Source organism: Lynx canadensis, chromosome D3 (genome assembly GCF_007474595.2).
Source record: "Lynx canadensis isolate LIC74 chromosome D3, mLynCan4.pri.v2, whole genome shotgun sequence".
NCBI classification, from domain to species: Eukaryota; Metazoa; Chordata; class Mammalia; order Carnivora; family Felidae; genus Lynx; species Lynx canadensis.
The window spans coordinates 62179560-62199336 of record NC_044314.2 but is presented as its reverse complement, the minus strand read 5'-3'; the positions used below and the strand labels follow the sequence as shown (position 1 = coordinate 62199336).

General features: G+C 36.6%; 1 protein-coding gene across 3 annotated transcripts in view; it reads left to right on the top strand.

Annotated features, from left to right (window-relative positions):
• Window positions 1–19777, top strand: part of SPIRE1 (spire type actin nucleation factor 1) — a 202534-nt gene that overhangs the window by 74211 nt on the left and 108546 nt on the right. For all 3 annotated transcript variants that reach the window (XM_030336752.1, XM_030336753.1, XM_030336754.1), the window contains exon 3: window positions 10715–10948. In XM_030336752.1, coding sequence (XP_030192612.1) covers window positions 10715–10948 — 234 coding nt within the window. The remainder of the gene's footprint in view (window positions 1–10714; window positions 10949–19777) is intronic.

The window sequence follows — 19777 nt, the reverse complement described above, 5'->3', positions numbered from 1 at the left end:
AATTCTACTCTAATTCCCTCTTCTCTGGTTAGCTCTAGTTGGTTTTCATGTCTCCATTTAAGATTTATTTCCTGAAGAAGGGTTTCCTGAATTTCTAAACTAGATTAGGGCTCCCTGTTATATACTCTCATAACACTCTTTCTTCTTTATTATAATGTTTAGCACAATTACATGACTTATTTATTATCTGTTTTCTCTAAGACAGAACTTCTGTGAAAGCCAGAGAGCTCACAGAGTTGTTTCATCATTGCTCTATCTCCATTGCTATATATACTGCTCTTGGTAAATACCTGTTGACTGAATGAATGAGTGAAGGGAAGGGAACTGTGTACACTGGACATTAGCTAGATTAATTAATGGAAAAATATACTTTCTTTGGATAGATTTTACTAGTTGTGAGTTACCACCATATTTAGAGATTGTAGCAGGAAATTTTATTAAATCTTTTATATTTTTGTGAGCAAGGTAGAAGAGTGTCAGATCAGTATTATAGAGTTACATTGTAGTTAGAGTCAGCATGGAAAAAATGCCTCTGGTGTTCTGAAGGCTTCTTAGATGCAACTATCTTATTTAACATTTAAATCAGTTTTATGAAGATTCAGAAGGCATACCCAAATTGGCAGATTTTAAAAGTTTAGAAATGATAGTAAATGAATTAGATGGCAGACTCTAGATTTTAAATGATGTTCCTAAGAAAAGCAAAAAATTTTTTAAATTTTTAAATGTTTATTTTGAGAGAGAGCGCACACACACACACACGCACACACGCACACGCGCGCGCGCGAGTGGGGGAGGGGCAGAGAGAGAGGGAGGCCCAGAATCCAAAGCAGGCTCCAGGCTCTGAGTTGTCATCACATAGCCCAACATGGGGCTCAAACTCATGAACTGTGAGATCATGACCTGAGGCAAAGTCAGACGCTTAACTGATTGAGCCACCCAAGTGCCCCAAAACAAAAACAAAAAATTTTGTTTATCAAAATACAAAGATAAAATAGATTAGAGATAATGTAAAACCCTTTACCAGGATTACATAACATCTTTACAAAGACTAAGTACAATTATGTTTCAGTTGTTTTATTAATAGAAAAAGTTGGTTAACTATTATGTTGTCTGAATTACTTGTCACTGTGGTTGAATGTAAACCTAAAGTGTCAACAATTTAATGAGTTTAACAGAAATCTGAATATAAAACTAGGTATATTTATAGAACTATGTGATGTAGAACAAGGAAGATGCCCATTTGTTGTTTCTTTGATGATTGTACTACACATGGAATGGAATTTAGTACTGAATAACATATTTTGGGCAAGTATTGGCAGACTAGGAGATGTTCAGATGTGCAGCTTGGTTATAGTAAAATTCTGGCTATGGAATTTTATAAGTGACAATGTCAGGTTGGAGTCCTGGCTCTGTTACTTGTTAATCGACAGTAAACAGTTTATTGACCCTCTTTTAAGTTCAATTTTCTCATCTTTAAAATGGAGATGTCTCCTTCACAGGATTGTGATAAATAAAGGAAAACATGTTCTAATAAAATGTTACACAAATATAAGGACATCTCATTCATCTCATTGGCAAAGGGACCTGAAGAGTTGAAGAAACTTTTTAATTTTTAGGCTGGAGAATAGGGGATTTTGGCAATGAGGCACAATGGTGAAGGCAATAGCAACTACTGTTTGTTTGATGTCACTAAAGTGCTAGGCACCTTGCTTGACAACCTTGATATAAGTTGTCCCCATTTTATCAGATTTGGCATTAAAGATTTCTGTGCTATTATAACTCTCATGTGTTTAACCAAGATTTTATTTTTTTTTTTTAATTTTTTTTTTTCAACGTTTATTTATTTTTGGGACAGAGAGAGACAGAGCATGAACGGGGGAGGGGCAGAGAGAGAGGGAGACACAGAATCGGAAACAGGCCCCAGGCTCCGAGCCATCAGCCCAGAGCCTGACGCGGGGCTCGAACTCACGGACCGCGAGATCGTGACCTGGCTGAAGTCGGACGCTTAACCGACTGCGCCACCCAGGCGCCCCTTAACCAAGATTTTAAAGCACATACTCTGTGTAAAGCAAAGTGCTAGGCATTGTAGCAAATAACAGGAAGAATCATACTTGATCCCTGTCCTAAATAACAGGAAGAATCATACTTGATCCCTGTCCTAAAGGAGTTTCTTTCTTTTTTTTTTTTTTTTAAGATTTATTTGTTTTTGAGAGAGAGTACAAGTGGGGAACGGGCAGAGAGAGAGGGGAACAAAAGATGGGAAGCGAGCTCTGTGCTGACAGCAGCGACCTTGATACAGGGCTCAAACTCATGAGCTGTGAGATCATGGCTTGAGCCGAAGTTGGATGCTCAACTGACTTGGCCACCCAGGTGCCCTGAAGTTTATATTTTAGTAAAGGAAACAAATATGGACTCAAATATTTTTAGGAAATGCAAGTCAAGTTGAAGAGGGGCCAGATGAAGTGAGTTAGCATGGTAAGAGGAAGACTGTATGTGGGCTCAGTGGGCTTACGCCAACCTGCGTGCTTTCCATGAAACATTGACGTTAGTGGGTATGCTGTTGTTCTATAGTGAGGCTACTCTCAGTGATGGCATGGCTGGGTCTGGAGTCCAGAGAACACTCAGTTCCATTCATGTGTCTCTTTACCCCTGAGCTGTAGGGTTTTATAGCCAGCTATCACTAGCTGAGAGGTAATTAGTCATAATGTTGTAGCAGCCTTAAATTTTGGAATACGTGGTTTTATTTGATGCCTTCTTTCCTTCACCCTTTATCAGTTGATTAGGCTTAAAAACCACAGATTTCAATTGTGCTTCAATTGTTCCATTTAACTTTAAGGTTTTATGCTGTAATCCCCTGCTCATTTTAGAGTCTCTGGAAGCGTCTGGGGTTGGGGTGTGGTGCCAATGTGACAGGACATGAAGGATGATTTTCCAGCTGCCTGGAGACTGGTCATTCAAAGGAATGACATTGTTGTTTCCCTTGGGTTTCTTAACATTTCCAAAGGTTTTGGCAAAGGAACTTCTAAAATTAGTACAAGTAAGTATATATCTAGGCAAGCTAGTATGTCTAGGTACAGTTATGCTTTGATTATTGTTCTTGTGGTCACCCTTATTCCATAGCTGCAGACTATCTGAAGAACTGGGTATATATTTTAGCAAAAGGTTAAAAGTTACCTCAGTCCAGAAGTAGTAGTAGTGAGTCATCTGGTGTACATGTCAGACTACTCATGCCCAGCCATATATGCTATGTTTCCAAGAGATTGGGTTAAATATAGAATTACTTTGTGGTTCAGATTTAAATCAGGAAAGATGAATAGATTTAGGACATTTAAACCAGGTTAGACATAATTTATGCTTTAGCTAGAAAGTTTCAGAGGCTGTTCAGGGTTGGATCACCACTGTAGTGGTCTGTTGAAATGAGAGAGATTAAAGTGACAGGTATTTTTGCCTATGTCCATAAATTCCATATCCAACTTTCAACCATACAGATATGAGTTGAAGGAATTTATATTTTGGTTTATTCACTCATTAACTGTTAAGTCTTTGCTGTTTATAAAATAATGTAAAGACATAAAGATGAATCATAGAGGACTTTACCTTCAAGGAGGTTAATCTTTTTGGGGAATTAAGATATGTACATAATTAACTATTATCCAAGTTAAAAAGTGAAATGTACTGCATAAAGGTACAAGTCAATGTCATGGTGATTTTGAAGGGAAAAATGATTGTTTTCATCAAGGAAGAACAGTGGATAGAGACTGTGATGTGATATAACAGCTGATAGTTGTTAATCAGGGTTAGCAAGTCATTATGGAAGGGTTCCTTTGAGCAGGGAGATGGAAAAATGAATAGGATTTGGACATACAAAAGTATAGGAGAAAGTCCATGTAGAAGGTAGGAACAATACTGAAAAATGTCATAGAGACAAAGTATAAAAAGCATACAAAGGAAAGAATAAGAAATCAGTACAGTTGGACAACAGTGTACCTGAGTGATAATAAAAAAAAAAAACTACATTGAAGAGATGAATTATAGTAAGATGAGAAACTGTGTTTGTTATTTAAAGCCTACTCTTCACCCTGGGAATGTCTGCCTAGAAGACACACCTTTTACCATGACTGTGGTAAATAAAATTGCTAGTTTTGAGTAGGACCCAGAACAAGAGAAGGCTCTGAAACAAGTCCTGTTGCTATGCAAACTGCTCTGTCACTTGGGCCATATGGTCCAGCAAATCCAATGGTGCTTGAATTGGCAAGTAGATAGATGCTGTTTGGAGCTTTTGGCAAGCTCCAGTAGGTAAATGGCCATGTAGATCCTTAGGATTTTGTAGTAAAGCCCTGTTACTCTTTGTGCATAACTATTCTCCATTTGAGAAACAGCTCTTGGTCTGCTACTAGGCCATACTACAGACTGAACACTTAACCATGGGCCACCAAGTTACTATGTGACCTGAGTTTCCCGTCATGAACTGGGTATTATCAGACCCTTCAAGTCATGAGGAGTGTGTATAGCAGCACTCCATCATCATTTGGAATGGTGTATATGTGATGGGGCACAAGTAGGCCCTGAAAGCACTGCCTGAATGTACTTCTGCTACACTCCCTTGTCTTCCTAGCCTATACCTGTCTGCCTTCTGGGGAGTTCTATAGTCAGTTGACAGAAGAAGACTGGCGCCTGGTTTACAGATGGTTCTGCATAATATGCAGGTGCCACCTGGAAGTGGACAGCTGTAGCAATATATGTCCTTTCAGGGATATCCCTGAAGGATAGTGTCGAAGGGAAATCCTCCCAGTGGGCAGAACTTTGAACAGTATACTTGGTTGTGTACTTTTTTTTTTAATTTTTTTTTTAACTTTTTATTTATTTTTGAGACAGGGAGAGACAGAGCATGAACAGGGGAGGGTCAGAGAGAGGGAGACACAGAATCTGAAACAGGCTCCAGGCTCTGAGCTGTCAGCACAGAGCCCGACGCGGGGCTCAAACTCACGGACCGTGAGATCATGACCCGAGCCGAAGTCAGCTGCTTAACCAACTGAGCCACCCAGGCGCCCCAAGTTATGTACTTTTACTTGGAAGGGACATGATTGGAATATTGGTGACAAGGAAATCTGGGGAAGAGATATGTGGTTAGATTCTCTGGACAAAAAATGGGAAGATATTTGTGTCCCATGTGAATGCTTACCAAAGAGTGCCCTCAGCAGAGAAGGATATTAATATTCAAATCGATGGGATGACCTTTTCTGTGGATACCAGTCAGCCTCTTTTCCCAGCCACTCTGTCATCTTGCAGTAGTCTTGTGAACATGGCTAGGGATGGGGATTATGCCATCCACATGGATTTCCACTCACCAGGGTTCACCTAGCTATAGCCACTGCCTAGGGCCCAATCTAACAGCAAGGAGAGACCAATACTAAATTCCCAATATGGCTCTGTTACCCTGGGCAAGAGCTGTTACCCAGCTCCCTGGTGGCAGGTTGATTACATTGGATCTCTTCCATCATAGAAGGGGCAGCATTTTGTTCGTACTGGAAGAGTGACTTTTTTTTTTTTTTTTCAGAGAGTGTACAACAGAGAGCTTTTATTGAATAGTAATAAAACAGGAACCTTATGTTTCCCCTAATTTCTTTTTTTTTAATATGAAATTTATTGTCAAATTGGTTTCCATACAACACCCAGTGCTCATCCCAACAGGTGCCCTCCTCAGTGCCCATCACCCACTTTCCCCTCCCTCCCACCCCCCATCAACCCTCAGTTATTCTCAGTTGTCAAGAGTCTCTTATGGTTTGGCTCCCTCCCTCTAATTTTTTTTCCTTCCCCTCCCCCATGGTCTTCTGTTAAGTTTCGTAGGATCCACATAAGAGTGAAAACGTATGGTATCTGTCTTTCTCTGTATGACTTATTTCACTTAGCATAACACTCTCCAGTTCCATCCACGTTGCTACAAAAGGCCAGATTTCATTCTTTCTCATTGCCACATAGTACTCCATTGTGTATATAAACCACAATTTCTTTATCCATTCATCAGTTGATGGACATTTAGGCTCTTTCCATAATTTGGCTATTGTTGAGAGTGCTGCTATAAACATTGGGGTACAAGTGCCCCTATGCATCAGCACTCCTGTATCCCTTGGGTAAATTCCTAGCAGTGCTATTGCTGGGTCATAAAGTAGATCTATTTTTAATTTTTTGAGGAACCTCCAGACTGTTTTCCAGAGTGGCTGCACCATTTTGCATTCCTACCAATAGTGCAAGAGGGTTCCTGTTTCTCCACATCCTCTCCAGCATCTATAGTCTTCTGATTTGTTCATTTTAGCCAAGGAGTGACTTACTCTTGATGTAGATTTGCCTTCCCTAGGCATACAGTGCTTCTGCCAAAACTATCATCCTTGGATCTACAGAATGCCTTACTCACCATCATGGTAATTCACACAGCATTACTTCTGATCAAGGAATGAAATAGGAAATTAGGTGTAGCAGTGGGCCTGCTCACAGAATCCACTGGTCTTACTATGTTTCCCACTATCCTGAAGCAGTGGACTTGATAGAATAGCAGAATGGACTTTAAGGAGACTTAAAGAGATGTATATGTGTGCCAGATTCACAAGAGGTACACTTGTGATGGTTAATTTTATGTGTCTTTTATTATTAATGTTTTTATTTGAGGGTAGTTGACACACAATGTTACATTAGTTTCAGGTGTACAACAGTAGTGATTGGACAGGTATATACATTATGCTGTGCTCACCACAACACTGTTACAATATCAATGACTATATTCCTTATGCTGTACCTTTTATGTGACTTATTCATTCCTTAATTAGAAGCCTTTATGTCCCATTCCCCTTCACCTATTTTGCCCACCCCCAGCTCCCTCCCCTCTGGCAGCCACGAATTTGTTCTTTGTATGTACAGGTCTGATTCTGCTTTTTGTGTGTTTATTCATTTGTTTTGTTTTGTTTTGTTTTTAGATTGCACATATAAGTGAAATCATACGGCATTTGTCTTTCTCAGTCTGATTTATTTCACATAGCATAATAACCCTCTAGGTCCATCCATGTAGTTGCAGTGGCAAGATTGCATCCTTTTTTATGGCTTTGTAATATTCTGTTTATATGTGTGTGTGTGTGTGTGTGTGTGTGTATGTGTATATACATACCACATCTTCCTTATCCATTTGTCAGTGGTTGCTTCCATATCTTGGCTATTGTAAATAACTCTGCAATAAACATAAGGATACATATATCTTTTCAAATAAGTGTTTTTGTTTTCTTTGGGAAAATATGCAGTAGTGGAATGACTAGATTGTGTAATAATTCTATTTTTAATTTTTTGATGAACTCTCATACTGTTTTCTATAGTGGGTATACTAATTTACATTCTACCAATTGTGTGTATGAGGGTTCCTTTTTCTCCATATCCTTGCCAACACTTGTTATTGTCTCTTTTATTTTAGTCAGTCTGACAGGTGTGGGATGGTATCTCATTGTGGGTTTGATTTGAATTTCCCTGATGATTAGTGATATTGAGCATATTTTCATGTTTCTATTGGCCATCTCTGTGTCTTCTTTGGGAAAATGTCTATTTAGGTCGTCTGTTCATTTTTTGATTGGATTGGGGTTTTTGTTGTTGTTGCTGTTGTTCTGATGTTGAGTTGTATAAGCTCTTTACACGTTTTGGATATTAACCCCTTACTGGATATGTCATTTGCAAGTATCTTCTCCTATTTAGTGGGTTGTCTTTTTGTTTTGTTGATTGTTTCCTTTAGGCTGCAAAATCTTTATTTTGATGTGGTCCTGATTATTTTTGCTTTTGTTTCCCTTCAACTTTGAAAACAGGGAGTAGAGTTCCAAGTCACACAATACAAATGGATGAAAATATTCTGTATTTTCAGTGGGAAATAGTAAAAAAAAAAAAAAAAAAAAAAAAGTATTGGTTAAAAACTAGAAGTTGAGAAATTAAGCCTTATATACATTTTGAAACTTGTGTTGAGAAAATATTATTTCAGTTGATAAGGTAGATTTCAAATTTCGTAGAGATTTTTTTGAGTGAATGCCTCAATGCTTTTAAGGGCTGGAGAGTATATGATGACGATGACTCTATTGTGCTTAACTTATCTTTAAAACTTCTGACTTTTCTTTTTCTTTGATACCACATAAATAAATTAAAAAAAAAAAACAAAACAGCATTGTGGTGCTCCTGGGTGGCTCAGTCAGTTGAGCGACTGACTTCGGCTCAGGTCATGATCTCATGGTTTGTGAGTTCGAGCCCCGTGTTGGGCTCTGTGCTGACGGCTCAGAGCCTGGGGTCTGCTTCAGATTCTTAGCCTCCCTCGCTCTCTGCCCCTCCCCCACTCATGCTCTGTCTCTCTCTGTCTCAGAAATAAGCATTTAAAAAATATATATTTTAAAAAAATGGCATTGTATAGATTTTTCACCTCTTTGGCTAGATTTATCCCTAGGTATTTTACGGTTTTTTGGTGCAATTGTAATTGGGATCGATTCCTTGATTTCTCTGTCTGTTGCTTCATTATTGGTGTATATGAGTGCAGCCGATTTCTGTGCATTGATTTTATATCCTGCAACTTTGTTGAACTCATGGATCAGTTCTAGCTGTTTTTTGGTGGAATCTTTTGGATTTTCCATATAGAGTATCGTGTCATCTGCGAAGAGTGAAAGTTTGACCTCCTTCTTGCTGATTTGGATGCCTTTTATTTCTTTGTGTTGTCTGATTGCTGAGGCTAAGACTTCCAATACTATGTTGAATAACAGTGGTGAGAGTGGACACCCCTGTCTTGTTCCTGACCTTAGGGGGAAAGCTCTCAGTTTTTCCCCATTGAGGATATTAGGGGTAGGTCTTTCATATAGGGCTTTTATGATCTTGAGGTATGATCTTTCCATCCCCTACTTTCTTGAGGGTTTTTATCAAGAAAGGATGCTATGTTTTGTCAAATGCTGTCTCTGCATCTATGGAGAGGATCATGTGGTCTTGTCCTTTGTTTTATTGATGTGAAATGTCACATTTATTGTTTTGCAGTTATTGAACCAGCTCTGCATCCCAGGTATAAATCCCACTTGCTTGTGGTGAATAAGTTTTTAATGTATTGTTGGGTCCAGTTGGCTAGTATCTTGTTGTTTTGCATCCATGTTCATCAGGGAAATTGGTCTGTAGTTCTCCTTTTTAGTGGAGTCTCTGCCTGGTTTTGGAATCTAGGTAATGCTGGCTTCATAGAAACAGTTTGGAGGTTTTCCTTCCATTTCTATTTTTTGGAAGAGCTTCAAGAGAATAGGTGTTAACTCTTCTTTAAATGTTTGGTAGAATTCCCCTGGGAAGCCATCTGGCCCTGGACTCTTGTTTTTTGGGAGATTTTTGATTACTAATTTGATTTCTTTACTGGTTATGGGTCTGTTCAAATTTCCTATTTCTTCCTGTTTCAGTTTTGGTAGTTTATATGTTTTTAGGAATTTGTCCATTTCTTCCAGATTGCCCATTTTATTGGCATATAATTGCTCATAATATTCTCTTATTATTGTTTGTATTTCTGCTGTGTTGGTTGTGGTCTCTCCTCTTTCATTCTTGATGTTATTTATTTGGGTTCTTTCCTTTTTCTTTTTAATCAAACTGGCCTAGGGGTTTATCCATTTTATTAATTCTTTCAGAGAACCAGCTCCTGGTTTCATTGGTCTGTTCTGTTTGTTTGGTTTCAATAGCATTGATTTCTGCTCTAATCTTTATTATTTCCTGTCTTCTGCTGGTTTTGGGTTTTACTTACTGTTCTTTTTCCAGCTCTTTAAAGTGTAAGGTTGGGTTGTATATCTGTGACCTTTCTTCCTTCTTTAGGAAGGCCTGGATTGCTATATTACTTCCCTCTTATGACTGCCTTGGCTGGGTGCCAAAGGTTTTAGATAGAGAAGAATTGTTTATATGTGATCTTTCTAAGCAGAAAAGAAAGGCTCTGTTGAGGAATAATGTAGAATTCCCTATATTAACACAAGTCTGGAGCATTTATCAGGGTTATATTAGGCAGTGATACATACCCAGTGTTCCTAAATTCGTATTTATATTTTCAGAGGTAATATTGGTGGAGGTGACAGGATAGGGAGGATTATCTATGCATTACATTGAAATCAGAGTTTGAAAAAGTCTCTCACTTATTTGTATCATATGAGAGCTGTGTGTTTTCAATAATTAAATGTAACTCACTGGGCAGTGTTTATATGGTTATGAGTAGATTTGTTTGTTTAAACTTAAGTTAGCTGCTACTAATAATTGAGTTTGCAGTCTCTCACATTCCTGGGGTGTCTGTGAAATAGACATTGATAAACACCAGTGTAAAAGTTCTGAAAGAATATGTGCTTTGATAGCTCTGTCTGTTCTCAGAAATATCTTTTGGAAATGTGGATAATCCACCTGGTTAGTATTTTATATGAATGGATAATACAGATTTTAGTTTATAGTATAAATCTAAGAAAACAAAAAGAGTTCATGTATTGTATATACTGGATTGAAGAAGTCACACAAAAATTTCCATCTGGGATTTTTTGTTTAATGTATAGGTGAGGCTTACCTATCTCCTCAAATCTAATTTATTACCTGTTTCTGCAGTGGAATAGATTATACTTAGCTTAAGTGTCATACTAAATATTTTATGCCTTACAGTTAGTTCTATAAAGCTATTTAGTCATCTTTATTAATCACCTTTCTTTAATGTCCCTAGGTTATTGAATCTTTGGGAATTGTTATTTATAAAGCACTGGACTATGGTTTGAAGGAGAATGAAGAAAGGGAGTTAAGCCCACCTCTAGAGCAGCTCATTGATCACATGGCCAACACGGTCGAAGCTGATGGCAGCAATGATGAGGGCTATGAGGCTGCGGATGAAGGCCTGGAAGATGAAGAAGATGAAAAGAGAAAAGTCTCAGCCATCCGGTCATATAGAGATGTCATGAAGGTAAAGAGGCAGTTTACATAGTACTTGTTTTTAAGAGTTATTTCATTTTAGATTCTTAACTGTAGAGCACAAATTGATGGTTTACCAGAGGGGAGGTGGACAGGGGGATGGGTGAAACAGGTGATGGAGATTAAGGAGTGCACGTGTTGTGATGACAACAGATGTATGTAAGTGTTGGATCACTGTATTATACACCTGAAAGTAACATTAACAACGTGTATTAACTAACTGGAATTTAAATGAAAACTTTTTTTAAAAAAGCATTTGGGGAAAAAATAAGTTATGAACTATAAAAAGTAAATGGGAATTCAGCATTTGATCATAGTTTGTAGATCTTTAGCTATAAGTGAAATGAATAAGGAACTAAAGTACTCCTGGTTTTGTGATTTGTTCATAGCTTCAACATGGCCTTTTGTGATTAAATGATAACTCTCAAAAATCCACTTTTAGATATTATATGCTCCTAATATTACATATTATACACCAGCTTAACTGCACATTATGTCTTGAGTTGACTTCTGCATTTTCTTTTATGGACTAAATAACAACTGTGATCTAATTTATATGAAGATTCTGAATCTGAAGTATCACAGCAGATTGTGTAACTTTGTTTTCTTGACCTACTCAGTGCTATGTATATGTAATGAAACAAGTTCTGTAGCTTGAATTGAAAATTTCTTCTTAGTTAAATTTTTGTGTGTACTTGAAGAACATAATTTCTATAATGCTAAATGTACAGAGATTAAAATTAAGATTTGTCAGTTTAGTCTTAAAAGAGAATTCTGTTTAGAGCTATTTGTATATGGTGTTTACTAGATTTTGTAAGCAATACTGGTTATATATCACTTATTTTACAACTTTTTAAAAAACATCCCAGAGAAAAGAATAGAGAGAAACTGTGAAGATAGTATTTTCCAGGTGTACTGAAGCATACCCTGCTTCTTGTTCCTTCTTAGATGATAAATCTCCCAGAAACTCTGGAATAGGGCTCTACATTTATGATACTTATGAAATTCAGATATTCTTTAGCTCTTTTATTTTGTTTCTTTTTTTTAAGTTTATTTATTTTTTTAGAGATAGACATGAGCGGGAACGGGGTGGGCGGGGGGGGGGGGGGGGAGGGAGGGAGGGAGGGAGGGAGGGAGGGAGAGAGAGAGAGAGAGAGAGAGAGAGAGAGATCATCCCAAGCAGGCTCCATGCTGTCAGTATAGAGCCAGACATGGGGCTCAAATTTACAAACTGAGATCATGATCTGAGCCAAAATCCACAGTTAGATGCTTTACCAACCGAGCCACCCCCGTGCCTCTAGCTCTTTTAATACTTGCAATACTTCTCGTTTTAAATCAACAGTGTCTGTAGGTAAAATCCTCATAATGTGTAGAAATTAAAATTTTACACAGTTTATTCATTTTGTATTTTCTAGGGGTCAAGGTATATTTTATTTTTTTGTTTTATTTATTTTTATCTGAGCCCATATCAAGAGTTGGATGCTCAATCAACTGAGCCACCCAGGCACCCCTTCAAGTATATTTTAAAATATATATACACTTAAAGGCCAGATAAAACTTTCTGCAGCCCACAGATGACCTACTTGTTCCACTGCAGACCAGTGATAATGATTAAAAATGAAGAGTAAAAGGTTTTCCATTAAGACATAAACCTATTTATGCCTCTAAAATTGAGTCTGCAGTTTTTTGGTGGGGGCTATGTAGGGGGCAGTGAACAGGGAATGGTGAATGAGGAAGAGAACACTCACTTAACCAGCTACAGCAATTAAGTTAACCCTGGCACCAATAGAATGATAGATGTCATAGCCAGATTGCTCTCATACTGCAGATTTGGAAGATGAGGGCTAGGGATTTATTGGATTGTTATAATTATTATTCAAGACATTGAATATTTTAACTTATAAAATAAAAATTCTCAGACATTCAGCCATTTGAACTGAACTTGTTTTATTTTTTTAATTTGGGCTGTTGCATCTGGACTCCTGCCTATCTTACTGCTACCTTAATATGAAAAATAAATAGTTAAAAGGGTGCTTATGTATCATAAAAATCCATTATTCATGGCCACATAGTGATACACAGAGTTTGTGGTTTAATTAATGAGTTGAAATCTTCAGTTAGTAAACTAACTTCTTGTTTATTTTGTTGGAAGAGAAGAAGTAACTGAAGGAATATAACTACTTTCTCCTTGTTGGAAGTGGAAATATGAAACTAAGTTTGAATAATATAAATAATAGAATATTTAGGAACTTGGAGACAGCTTTTTTTTTAATTCTTAGTGAGCAAGACCTCTTTAATGTGTAATGTGTAATGTTTCCCCTGAATAGTTATTTGTTCTTATTCTACTAATATTTTGTTATATTTTCATATATTTGTTGTTCTCTGAGCCTTATGATAACACTGTGAGGTAGATTGAGAAGACATTTTTATACCCATTTTACACATGGAAGAACTAAGGCTCAGAGAGGTATATGACTTCTCCAGCTTCATAGAACTGAGTAAGTAAGAAGGGTACATGGTGATTATATTCAGAGCTTATACTCTGGTAGGCCTCGTTTTACCATTTTCATACCAACTGTTGTTGCCCTGGATTATCGAATCCTATGATCCTTATTTTTTTTTTAATTTTTAATTATTTATTTATTTATTTATTTATTTATTTTTGAGAGAGACAGAGAGAGTGAGCAGGGGAGGGGCAGAGAGAGAGCGAGAGGGAATCCCAAGCAGACTCTGCACTGTCAGCACGGAGCTGATGCTGGGCTGAACCCACAAACCATGAGATCATGACCTGATCCAAAACCAAGAGCTTAACTTAACTGACTGAGCCACCCAGGTGTCCTATATTCTTTTTTTTTTTAATATTTATTTATTTATTTTGAAAGAGAGAGAACGTGAGTGGGAGGAGGGGCAGAGAGAGGAGAGAGAGAACATAATTAATATAAAGTATCTAGTATAGTTCTTGTCATGAATAACAATTTAATAGAATTTACTATATGCCAGGCATTTTCCTAGGTGCTAGGCACATAGCAATACGCAACATACAAATTGTCCCTACCTTTATGGCTCTTAATTTTAATGTAGAAAAATAGAATATAAACAAGTAAAGCATAAACACCCACATGTAATTTTTTCTGACTCATTGCAGTCACAGATTTATGTCAGAGATAGAACATGTTCTTCCCTTAAATTAAGATATAACACCTAAAGCATTTTACTTTCAGTTGAAGTATTTCTTGAGAAATATATGAATATATATATATATATGTTTATATATATATATGTTTATATATATATATATTTATATATATGTATAACCTGTAACCAAGTACTTAACACCTTCAAGAAGCATTAACAAAAGATCATTCTAAAAAATTGTTTTCTTATCTGTAAGGGGCATCTGGGTGGCTCAGTCAGTTAAGTGTCTAACTTTTGATCTCAGCTCAGGTCTTGATCTTAGCATTGTGGGTTCAAGCCCTGCATTGGGCTCCACACTGGGTGTGAAGCCCACTTTAAAAAAAATTATTTTTGTATCTGTAAATACATTCTGGAAAATATTCACCCAATTAACATTAATCAAAAAGAAGAGATTGTAGACATGAAGAAAAATTGGAGATTGATGGAGCACAAAGTGTGCAGGAAAGGAGATTGAAGAGTCAGGGTTAGAGATGATGGAAGAGTAAGACTTAAGACAGTGGATAGAAAGAATGAGTAAAAAAAAAGTGGTGTGGAATCTAGGAAAAGTGTCTGAGAAATGACTGAAATTAATATGAGAATAGTACATGAACAAAGTTCTTCATTTGAAATGAATGTAAAATTCTCAGTTTATTCATATATTCATTTACCTTTTGAAATGTAAAGTAAGCGTTTAGTGTGCCTTCTTTGTGCTGAGTGCTCTATCAGCACTTAGGTTGCTGAGATTAAATAGGGTTAGGTGAAACCCTGTGAAATAAGTATTATAGACCAGGTGCGTAGGACCATACTAGCTCATACACTACCTTTGGGCAAATTAGCAATAGGCGTCCCTTCTTCAAGATACTTGGCTTCCATCTGTAAGAAAATTGTCATAATAAATAGAAATTTGCAATGTCTGTGATGTGGAGGATGTCCTTCTAGATATAGTACCCTCGTGAACAGTCTGAACATACAGAAGTGGTGGTTCAACACGTGTACCTGAAATGCTCAGGGAGCACAGAAAGAGGCACTGAACTCAGCCTGGGGGATTCTGATTCTCTTATACAATCCAGTCTCCCTAATAATCAGGGAATGCGTATACAGCAATGCCATTTGTAACTCTTTTACAAGCAAGAAGTTACTTTTGTTGATATTTGAAATTATGGTAAATTATTTCATGCAGTAATTGATAGCTACAGTGTAAATTTTCATAGCCCTTATATAAAATAACTTGACAGTATATTTAAAAGTCTTCACTGTGTATGATAGCAAAAGGCTAGGAACATCCCAGCTGTTCATTAACTGGGGAATGGTTGAATTAACTATGGGTATAGCTAGTGAAGTACTATATAACTATCTGAAAGGATTGAGGAAATCTCTCTCCAGGGTATATTGTTTAGGTGAAAAAACAAGGTGGGGTGCCTGGGTGGCTCAGTTGGTTAAGTGTCTGACTTTGGCTGAGGTTATGATCTCACAGCCTCATGGGTTCGAGCCCCGCGTCCAGCTCTGTGCTGACAGCTCAGAGCCTGGAGCCTGCTTTGTATTCTGTTTTTCCTTCTCTCTCTGCCCCTCCCCCTCTCACGCTCTGTGTCTCTCCTTCAAAAATAAACAAACATTAAAAAAAAATTTAAGAATATGTATAAAGGTATTTGTTTATATTGTTTTAAAAAAGAGGAAAGATAAATCAAACCTAAAGAAATAAGCTATAGATAAAGGAACAGAGCAGAAACAAGGACAGCTATTAAAGCGAAGCATCTCTGAGTATACTTAATTCTGTAGATTTGATTTAGAAATCATATAAATGTTTTACATAATTATAAAACAAAGTTAAATATGGAAATATAATTCCCCCTGCATTCAAGGCAAATTGAACATAACTGTTCTCACACTGGAGACATAACTACATAGGAAGACCTACAAAGCTATAACCACATAGTGGCAGTGAGCACAGCTACCACCGGGTTGTGGTCTCTAAATATCACTCCCCATTAAAAGAATTCCAGGATTCCTTAGAGAAATGGCTAATTCGAGATCTGGGAAGGAAACGTATAAAATAGCCTGGAGCATCTTGTTATACCAGAACGCAAACAGACTATCCAAGATTATTGAATTATATAAAAAGGACTCGAAAGCCAACTCAAAGAAGTTCTGATTGGTCAAAGATGGAAAAATTTGATCATCGATAAGAACAATAGCTGTGATGAATTAAAAATCACATCAAATATTCTGAATTCCATGAACACATAAGTGAAAATAAAACCCTCATCGGTCACCTTTAGAGGCTGTTAGGGAATCAACTTATTTCAAAAATTGGCAAATAAGCAAATTCATCCTGCCTTTTCCCCGTGAAGAGGTTACCTTAGGTAACCAATTAGTTCTGTATAAGTTTCTTTTTATAAAAGTCCCAGCTAATATGTGAAAACAGAATAATAGGGATTGCAAAATGGTAATAATCTAATAAAGAAGAATAATGATAATAGCAGTAATCATTGTGGCATCACAAGAGACCAGCAGACTTAGTTCACAGCACCACTTGGGAGGTACTCTTGCCAAGCAAGCAAACAAAAAACCCATCAATCTTCAATCTAATCAAGCCTCTAGATCTAACTACCAATTTGTAGGAAATCCAGGGGATATAGAAACATTTTAAAACCACCATAAAGATGCAATCATCAAAATCCAGATTATGGGAAACTCTATAGGACAAATCATGTAATTTCTTTGATAAATACATAGAAGATAAATGGAGAGGGAGAGAGGAAAAACTTACATTAAATCAAACTTGATACATAGCACCCAGTTGCAATATATGGACCTTATATGGGTTCTAATGAAAATGAATAAATTGTAAAAATGTGTGTGACTATTTGAGATAATCAAGAAAATTTTACCTTATGCTATATTTGATATTAGAAATTACTCATATTTTAAATATGATAATAGTATTGTGTTTATTTTTTTAAAGAACTCTTATCTTTAGAGATATATGCTGAAATATTTATGTATGAAACTCAGATATATGGGATTTGCTATAAAATAATTCTAGAGGGTGGAGCTGAGCAGGTAAGGAAGTAGATAAAATAGGATTGACCATGAATTGATCATTGTTAACGTTGGATGATGAGTACATGCTGATTCATATACTATTCACCTAGTTTTATTTTGACATTTTTTCTTATAAAAAATTAAAATATGTAAAAATATCCAGAATAATCCTTTGTGATAGCAATACTACTGTTAGAAATTTTTCAAAGAGGTAAGTGTTTTTCAATTAGATATGATTGACATATAACATGTTAGTTTTAGGTGTACAACTTAATGATTTGATATATGCATATATTGTGAAATGATTATCATAAGTCTAGTTAACATCCATCACCACACATAGTTACACATTTTTCCCCCTATGATGAGAACTTTTAAAATTTACTCTCTCAGCAACTTGCAAATATACAATGCAGAATTATTAACTATGGTCACCATGCTGTACATTACATCCTCAGGACTTATTTTATAACTGTAAGTTTGTGCCTTTTGACTTCCTTCACCCATTTTGCCCACCCCCCTCCCTCTACCTTTGCCAACTACCCATCTCTTCTCTGTACAAGGAGGTTATTCTTTTTAAGTTTTTATTTAAATTCTATTTAGTTAACATATAGTGTAATATTAGTTTCAAGTGTACAATATAGTGAATGATTCAACACTTCCATACATCACCTGGTACTCATTACAACAGGTGCACTCCTTAATCCCCATCACCTATTTTCCATCCCCCACCCACCTCCCCTCTGGTAACCATGTTTGTTCTCTATAGTTAAGAGTCTGTTCAAAGAGATAATTTTTAAAGGAAATTTTTTTTAAAATTTATTTATTTTTTTTATTTATTTTTGGGACAGAGAGAGACAGAGCATGAACAGGGGAGGGGCAGAGAGAGAGGGAGACACAGAATCAGAAACAGGCTCCAGGCTCTGAGCCATCAGCCCAGAGCCCGACGCGGGGCTCGAACTCACGGACTGCGAGATCGTGACCTGGCTGAAGTCGGACGCTTTAACCGACTGCGCCACCCAGGCGCCCCCAAAGAGATAATTTTTAAAAGGTGAAAATGTTACATGGATACATTGAAGATATGTTTTTGTTTTTGTTTTGAGAGAGAGAGAACGAGCAAGGGAGGGAGCAGAGGGAGAAAGAATTTTTTTAATGCATTTTTTTCAGTTTTTATTTATTTATTTTTTGAGAGAGAGAGGAAGAGCAGGGGTGGGCAGAGAGAGAGAGAGGGAGAGAGAGAGAACCTCAAGCAGGCTCCACACCATCAACACAGAGCCTGATGTGCGGCTCAAACTCATGAACTGTGAAATCATGACCGGAACTAAAATCGAGAGTTGGATGCTTAACCAACTGAAACAGCTAGGCACCGAGAGAGAGAGAGACAGAGAGAGAACATTTTAAGCAGGCTCCATGCTCAGTGTGGAGCCTGACGTGGGGCTCAATCCCTGATCCTGGAATCATGACCTGAGCTGAAATCAAGAGTCAGACTCTCACCAACTGAACTATCCAGACACCCCTTGAAGATGTGTTTTGTAGCATTATTTATTTATACTATTCTATAATGAAATAAAGGACTCATAAAGAAATGATGTATCAACTATATGGAATATTAGATAATCTCTAAAATTATAATTCTGTGAGTTGTTTAGCAATATGGAAAATTTCTGTATTAATAAATGGAAAAGAGACCACAAAGTTCTGCATATACTGGTATATGGGTAAAGAATGAAGGAAAATGTGGTAATTTGAAATAGTGTATTAGTGGTGGTGTGATTCAGAGTGAACCATTTAGCATCAGAAATTCTGTTCCTCTTATTTTTTACCATTTATATAATAAAAGATTGTAAAATTCTAGTATATTAAGTATATTATTGGCCTTGAATAGTCTTACAGGTTATGCTTTCAGTGTTAATTTATAATTTAAAACAAAATGCAGCATGTTTCTGCAAATATAAAGTTTATACATAATAACCCCTGCTTATAAAAAGTTAGCAGGTTTTTGGTTTGCCATGTAATGTCAGATTTTGCAAACTATTTTGAAAACTCCTCAGGGGAGAAAAGAATGGTACTGTAGAATGTGATTTAAAATAGAAACAAGCTTTATGTATTTAATTTTATTATGCCAGACTAGATTAACCCGGTGCAGAATTTGTCTTCATTTTCAAAATGCACATGTATTATAAATAGCCGATACAGGATAAATGTATTATTTTCATCTATGTATGAATGTGGCCTTGATTTAATGGAACATATGCAAGGGAGGGCAAGATGTTTGTTTGAGCTTGTCATTACTGAATTAGGATTTCTGTGAATATAGGTTAGTTGAGTGAATAAGATTCATAAGTCAAACTAGAGAGACTCCAAAGAAATTGCAGTTCTCTGTATTTCAGAATGTTGTGTTCTCTAAGTTTTGAAATTTGCTGGGAACATACTAATTTGTTGTTACTGATTTAAGCAAAAATTTAGTAATTTATACTAACTATATGATTCTAAATTTAGAGTAGTCTTTGTACTTTTTGTTTTGTTATTAATTTCTTATGATAAATACATGATTATACTCACTAGGCAAAACATTTTAGTTATATTAAGATAATATTCTACTTAG